Source organism: Hylaeus anthracinus, unplaced genomic scaffold (genome assembly GCF_026225885.1).
Source record: "Hylaeus anthracinus isolate JK02 unplaced genomic scaffold, UHH_iyHylAnth1.0_haploid 12001, whole genome shotgun sequence".
NCBI classification, from domain to species: Eukaryota; Metazoa; Arthropoda; class Insecta; order Hymenoptera; family Colletidae; genus Hylaeus; species Hylaeus anthracinus.
Genome location: NW_026534348.1, coordinates 8,311,146 through 8,318,567, shown reverse-complemented (window position 1 = coordinate 8,318,567; position 7,422 = coordinate 8,311,146). Strand labels below are relative to the sequence as shown.

Below are 7,422 nucleotides of genomic sequence, written 5' to 3'. Positions count from 1 at the left end.
TAGAGCACTTAGATACTCTGCAACTTGGAACGAGAAAAATTACTCCTCTCTGGAACATCCTAAACCTAAACATCAAGTTGGTAGGATGAATTAAAATCTCAACGATAAGTGACGAATCAAATGCACGTGTGCCTGGTGCATGTATTTAACAAGTATAATTTGTCCGAGCGCGACGGCAATTAAAGACGTTTCGCAGGATGTAATCGTCGCGATTGTGACAACGCGATCGCGGCACGACGCCGACGCCGACGTCGATACTTGGCTCGCAGGCTAAGCGCCGCGATTGACTTTTATCAGTGGCGCCTGAGAGATCTTGGTTACCCGCGAAAGCTTCCTACCGACGAGTTGATATAAATTGAGATAGGCATGTATGTTCCGCGTTTGCTTTTCGAGTTCATTTCTGCCGGGGTATCTGCTCATTATACCCTGCGTCGAGGCATCGTTGTGCCAACAGCTAACATTGACTTAAACGATCATCGCAGCCATCGCGGAGTAGGCCACTCGTAACATCCATGCAAACCGGCAAACAAATTCGTGCATTATTAAATATTCAGTCTCGTTCCAGAAAACTTTTTATATTTATCCCGGGATCGTTCTCGATGTTCACTGTTTGCAAGGATTACCTTCGTATTTTCGCTCCGTCAGAGTTACTTCCGATAACATGTTCGACGCTCGAGCAATAACAATAACGTCGCGATAATAAAATCGCGTTGCAGTGTCGGTCGCACCAATGCACCGCACATCTTTCGCGAGACGTTGTGCATGTTCCAACGTAAACATAGCGAGTTTCGCAATTTTAAGAAACGAGAAAAAGTTTGAGAGAAAACTAATCGACTCGTTGTGAATAAATTAAAAGATAAATCGTCACTTTTTAAACTGTAATGTTCTCACGAGTGAAGAAAGGGATGAATCAGCGATCAATTAAAACATATTGAAATCATTGATAAAGATTGACATCGCTATACCCATTTCAAGCGTTACATACCACGTACGTGTGTACCTGCGTATCAGCAGATTTATCACTATTTTTGTCTAATCTAAATTAAATCGGCACATGTGCATCGGGATCATATCTAATTAAGTCTGTCCACAGCTGGACGGATGTGTTATGAGTAAATATCGAAGAAACGAAACAGTTTCTGCGCAAGCGTCTCATTCGCACCGTGTCTAGCGATAACGTAGATACTTGAAATTAGTGTTACGCGGAAACGTTAGACCGTCAAACACAAGGTTTTCGGTAATCGAGGAGCTCGTTCTTCGCTCATTCGACAAGTTGACATTTTGCCGTAACATGTCGTCCGAATCGTACAAAAGAAAAGTAAAAAGTTTAAACGACATTGTCGAGGTCTTTGGAACGCGTAACAACACAATCAGGAGTATCCAGTCGGAGAATTCAAAATTTTATACGACAAATACTGCGGAATCCTATAAAGAATTAAATCGAAGCATAAAGAACGCTAGAATTAAACGGAAAGATGAAAATGAAAATGAAAATGAAAATGAAAAAACCGTGAGTGACCCGATGGAACTTGCGGAACAAACGAAATCGTTGAACGTGGATCTGGGCGTACAATTGACAAATGATTCAAAGGTAATTCCCTAGCGAATAGGAATTTTTATTTAGTTTTTGGTTAACAATAAGACTTTCCTCGTTATTAGACCAGCCCACTCGATATACCGAACTTGACGGACGCATTATTCGAAGAAGAGAAACCGAATCATAAGCGAAACTCGACACACGTTTCGAGGAAACGGGTGAAAATGCAAAAACGAATTCTATCGATAGGCGATTCGTTCCTCTCGATGATTTTAATTACTCCACTGGCCGTTGGTTTTTGGGAAGGTACGTGGACCATGATGGATCTTCACGGCGAATGGTGAGCTTCAAAATTATCCGCCATATCCATGGATAATGGTTAATGGACTTTGACGATTCGTATCTCTTTCGTTGGTTAAAGAACAAACTGTAAAACTGTATATATCGCGTCAAATTGATAGTGTTCGGTAGCGTAACGCCTATACTCCCTCTTAAAGGTTGCTATAAATGTCACAATTCAAAGAAAGAAATATTCAATTATTCAAACGCAACGCTCCGACTGTCAGCAATCAAACGATAAAAAAGATTCGTTGAGTCTATGTTTGCTCTGAATGGATTCAATGCAAAGTCTCGGCGAACGATTATTATCGAATAAAGTCACAAGCTACGTTTCGTGAAATCGCATTTCCTCTGACGTTCCAAGGTTCCCCGGAGTATTCTGTTTCCTTTTCGGCGTCCTGCTACATACCAGCTTCGCGATTTTCAAGAATTTTCTACAGGATCGTGTTGCTGACGCGTGGCGAAAAAAAACCTGTTCGAGCGTCGCCGTCTGCAAGCTCGCACAAATTTTGTACACTTACATCTTCGGTGTCGCCTGCATCTTGCACTGGAGAGGAGGCTGGATCGTTTTCGACTGGTTCTTCGCCGGTCGTATTTGGTAAGATCAGTTTCTACAACAAAAAACTCCTATGAAAAGAAAGAAAGAAAAATAATAATAAACATGTTTGCACGTTACTTCCATTTTACCAATTTGATTCAGGATAACGATGACCACAGTGTTAGTAGTACTAACGAGTCTGACCATTTTGCGTTCAGTTCGAAATCTCATTGCGGTCCCCACAGTGGTGTTCGTGGATAAACGTAATTACGTCTTTTGGTTCCCTACAAGGTACAAGTTGGTAAGTTTACACGCAAAACAATCTATCGTATCATATATTGTATTATGTATAGATAAGTAGGTACAATAAGTAGGTACGTGTACAATAGATAGAATAATACAATAAATCTGTAAAGATTTATTCCGTAAAATTTCCGTAATATATTTTTTTTTGTCTACGAATCAGCTCACGCGACAAAGAAGAAACGTAATCGTAACGTAATCGCGGTGCCGGTATTCGAAGGGGTTCCTTTTCGTGGCTAACAAAGCCTGTCGTGAAAAAAATGACGGGTCAAGGTGAGAGGATCGTTCCAATCCAAGCCTGATTGGCGTACAAAAAGGTGCCGATTAGCGATGCGTTCGGCACGACAAAAGCTCGATGAATCTGGTGGACAGGAAACGCCACTCAGAAAAATTAGGCTTCAAGGTGGCTCAACGCGTGTAGTCTCTTCTCTGATTAATATCTTGTTTCTTATCGAACAACACCGGTTACGGAATTGTTAATTACCGTCACTGTCGATCACAATTTACGCGGCTGCTCTTTCGATCGACTTGCTTCTAAATATCGAACAAAGAATACAGGAAATGCTTTCGACTCCTGCGAGTCCCCTTTGTAACACCTTTTGAAATTCAATAATCGAGTACGTGTACGTCGTACATATTTGTGGCTAAAGTAAAACTGATATCAAGAATGAAAGTAAGGGAACAGGGGATGGCGTTAAAATATCAGTAGCATCGCGTCTTTCGATCGAAATGCAAATCGGTAATTTTGTACACTCTCGATCATTTCAATACTCGTTTAATCGCGGGTGTGCGATCTTACAGACGTAAGATAAGATTAATTATTTATAGCCAAAACGACAACCCAAAGACGAGCAGACGACATATAGGAATACGGTGAAAATATAGCGATTCGCGATACGATATCGAATAGATTACGAAAAAACTTGGAATAGCATCGAAATGAACCGTTACGTTACGTTAGGCCAATCTAAATCATGATACAGCACTGTGTGTGTGTGTGTGTGTGTGTGTGTGTACATGTATGTACACGTACCTACGTAGGAAGAATGATTAAGCAGCATGCATGATTGACGAACGAATGCAAAACTAGGGATACCTAAACGGAGAGCGAACGACGCCGACGCCGACGTGGTAAACAGTAGGTGTAACGTATAACGAGAAACGTTAATCGAGTGATCGATAAATTCGAGTTCATCGACCGAACGGAAAGCTCGAAGCAATGAAATTTCTTAACGATCGGTTGCAATCCTTGCTATCGTTAATTATTATACAATCATCGTATTACTCGTATGGAAAATGCTTGGAACGCAAGCATTACGTAACGGATATTCCCGTTTTCGGGCTTTCTTTGCGAATGACCGACGGGTATCGAAAGCTCGTCCCCGCGCGTTTGTTAATCAAGCGTACGCGTAGCTTTACGGGCAACACGCAAGTGGGGGGTTGCCGGAGAGATCGCGGAAGGAAGGGAAGAGAGCAGAGCAGAGCAAAGCGGAGCGGAGCAGAGCCGAAGAGAGCAGAGCAGAGCAGAGCAGAGCGGAGCAGAGCACCGTACTATTCTCTATGCCATGGCCCGTATGACGAAGCCGTTCATGATAATGCGATAGTGTTGGTTTGTGCTTAGCACTTGATAAAAGATAGCGGTGACTGAACAGATGCCAGTACTCACCCGCAGCTCGACCTGTCGGTTGAGAGTCGCGTACTCGCCCCGTGTACACTGTACATCGGTACATCATCGGCAACGCAACGGTGTTACGCTCGTCGTGAAAGTGTCTAAAAAATGCTGACGATTCGAAGAAACTTGGAAAGACAACCAATGTGAAGAAGGGGATACATCGTCGCGAGCCGAGACCGTTGCGTGTCGTCGTCGTTGTACGAGTTCTCTACGGTTCTCGATTGTCGATTCTCGATTCTCAATTGTCAATTCGGAATTGGATGACGACAAATATTTGATCGTTCGATGCTACAAATATGTCTAGAGGACGGCACGAAATTTACCTGGACCCGTTGAAAACGATCACGGAACGCCACCGTTGGCCAGCGAGTACCGCGAGGAACATGTAAAACGCGAGAGAAACGGTCAAGCGAATCGAGTTCGTTGGATAGAATATGACCATTGCGATCCAGCGACAATATTACTTCAAAAAGATTCGCTGTAAACGTTGATCGTCGCCGATAGGAGATCGCGGAAATAACTCGACCAGTTAAACGTACCTGCTGCCACGGGAATTAAAGATTGATCGCGAACGGCCGCGAGAACGATGGCCAAGTGTTCGATGTTGTATCGAGATCGAGTTTCGTCGTCGACGGGATCCATTCGAAAAAAATAGAAATCAAAGTGAGGGGTGTTAGCATTACCAAGTGTCGAGGTACGGATCGAGGTTCGATAATCGTCGTTCATCAAGCATAATTGATAGACCGTTGGTGCCGTCGGTGAAATCGTTGAATGCTGAAAGCTGCTGCTATTATAAAAAGGACATCGCTCGAAAGGACTCGACCGAATTCAAAGTATGATAAGCTCGGGCTGTAGGTTGAACTGTTCGAAAGCTCGGTCCGAAGACATGCATCGCCAGAGAGAGCGCACCGTCCGCGTCGCAGCCTCGAATGATGCATGATGAGCGGTGCGACTAGACTCGATCAGGATTGGATGAGAATGGTCGAGTTACGCGGTGGCACCGGAATGACGAGCGGACTGAGCGCTCGGTCGTCGAGTCGTCTCCATTATACGATACTCACGATTTTGGACACGGTGTTCTCCGCTACTGTGGCCGCGCCGGCGGTTGTCGGTTACTGGAGGGGTACCTGGGGCCTGAGCGACGTCTACGTCTACCCCGAAGAACCGGTGCTCAGCAGCCTGACTTCGATAGCGATCGGCTTCATCGGATTGTACGCCTTCAACGTCACCCAGCATCTTCTCAACGAGCTGCTGCACCCGGACAAACACCGACTCTCCTATTACCTCGGTTCGAGACTCTATACGGCGGTTTATGGGTTTTGCTGCGTAAACGCTTGGCGTGGCGCCTGGCAGGCCCTCGACCTCTACACCGAACTCACGCCTAGCACGGTTTTCGCCACCACCGGCGTTAGTCTTCTAGCACTTGCCATCATGCGCGCCATCAGGAACATTTCCGCGCCACCCTTCTCCCTTTGCCTAGACTCTTGTCCGGGATACTTCGAAGTGCCGACCATGTTTCGCGTCAACGTAAGTACAACATGTAAACCGACCTACCGACAGATGAATCGAAAACATTGCCCGACCATGCGCCGATACAAATGCTCCTTACAAATAGGAGAACGTTTAACATGGTAGCAACTGGAAGAAACGTACACGTTTGTTCGTACGAAAGAAAACTATTCGCTGAAATTCATTAAAATATTGTAATGAACGCTACGCTTTCTTCGCCAAATGTTTCGCTCGAGTAATATCGCGAATGCATTATTACCGAAGTTAGGATTACGGTAACCAGACATAGACACGAAAAATGAATTAATTTTGTTCGATTATTTCCGTGAAATTGGAGGAATATGTGCGATGGCTAACAGCCTTAATATGTCTGTTGTTCTTTTCATGACTCACCTTTGTGCCATTTAAAAGATCAGTCGTTGCAATTTTGCGGATGCGCAATCTAGTTTGAACACGTTACATTATAAGATACCGTGATCGTCTCCATTTTTCTTTTGTTTTTCTTGTTTTCATTGTTATTACATTGTACTTGATATCAAGGGCAGATTGCCCGTTAATAAATTATTATTATTATTATTATTACGATTAAAGATCTCGAATCGATCAACACCGACGCCGACGCGACGAATAACTGATTTGATCGGAAACGATGGTAAGACAGGGTAAACGTAAAGTAGGAAACGCAAAAGCCTAGACAGCAGATTTTTACGTATCGCTGAAGCTCGATCCGTGTGTTGCACGACATCGGTGTGCAAGGTATAAGCACAGTTTCCGGCTGTCTCTCCCGAGTCCCGACAATCGAACAGCATCGCGTCCGTGCAGTTTGCATCCGCGCGAGCGCAGCGTGCCACTGCACCGATCACTCTGCCACTTGTTCGATGCTTTCTCGATGCTCTTTCGATCGAACCAATTAGGAATCCCTTCGAAACTAGATGTAGACGCCCTTTCTACGTTTTATCTTGTGCATACATTTCGTATCAAATTTTCAATCCTATTATATTATATAATAATTATTATATATTATACTTCGAACATTGGCGAATTTGTCAATCGATATGTCGTATCTCGTTCGAACGAATCGATTTCAATTTTTAACCATCAAAGATCGACGAACGAAAATTCTTGGAAAGAATTTGATGATTTTATCCTTAACAGGTACTATGGTTCTGATCTTTGCGATGGGTATCGAAACAGTGGAGCGAGTCCTCTCTGTCGGTTAAAAATCGAGGACAGAAGGGTGTCGTACAGCTACAAAGTAAACGGGTGATACACTCGGGCACGCGAGACGCGTGTTTACCTCGCAAACGGTACGTCAATCGAAAAAGCGTTCGAAGATCGAATCGCGAAAGTGATGATTGTTCCCCAAAGAAACGGTACACACAGCTACGCGAGCTCGTCGAAAATCCAACGTAAACGGAAACGTAAACATAAACGGTAATCTATCTTTCGACCTGTCTTCTTTCGCGATACTGTTATAAATAATAATAATAATAATAATAATAATAATAATAATAATAATAATAA

At 43.7% G+C, this 7,422-nt stretch overlaps 2 protein-coding genes across 2 annotated transcripts in view; both read left to right on the top strand.

The window, feature by feature from the left end:
- Window positions 1-73: 73 nt before the first annotated feature.
- On the top strand, window positions 74-2,570 carry LOC128891378 (uncharacterized). The gene is made up of 3 exons (XM_054150827.1): window positions 74-1,591; window positions 1,660-1,877; window positions 2,241-2,570. Exons 1-3 carry the CDS (start codon window positions 1,292-1,294, stop codon window positions 2,476-2,478), a joined length of 756 nt encoding a protein of 251 aa, XP_054006802.1. The 5' UTR covers window positions 74-1,291; the 3' UTR covers window positions 2,479-2,570.
- Window positions 2,571-4,041: 1,471 nt separating this feature from the next.
- Window positions 4,042-7,422, top strand: part of LOC128891360 (uncharacterized) — a 6,531-nt gene continuing 3,150 nt past the window's right edge. Inside the window, exon 1 of the mRNA XM_054150801.1 lies at window positions 4,042-5,916. Coding sequence (XP_054006776.1) covers window positions 5,326-5,916 — 591 coding nt within the window. The 5' untranslated portion in view covers window positions 4,042-5,325. The remainder of the gene's footprint in view (window positions 5,917-7,422) is intronic.

Coding starts and splice junctions, on each gene's coding strand:
- LOC128891378 (XM_054150827.1), top strand. CDS start 1,292: ATGTCGTCCGAATCGTACAAAAGAAAAGTAAAAAGTTTAAACGACATT. Junction 1,592..1,659: donor AATTGACAAATGATTCAAAG/GTAATTCCCTAG, acceptor CCTCGTTATTAG/ACCAGCCCACTCGATATACC. Junction 1,878..2,240: donor ATGGATCTTCACGGCGAATG/GTGAGCTTCAAA, acceptor TGACGTTCCAAG/GTTCCCCGGAGTATTCTGTT.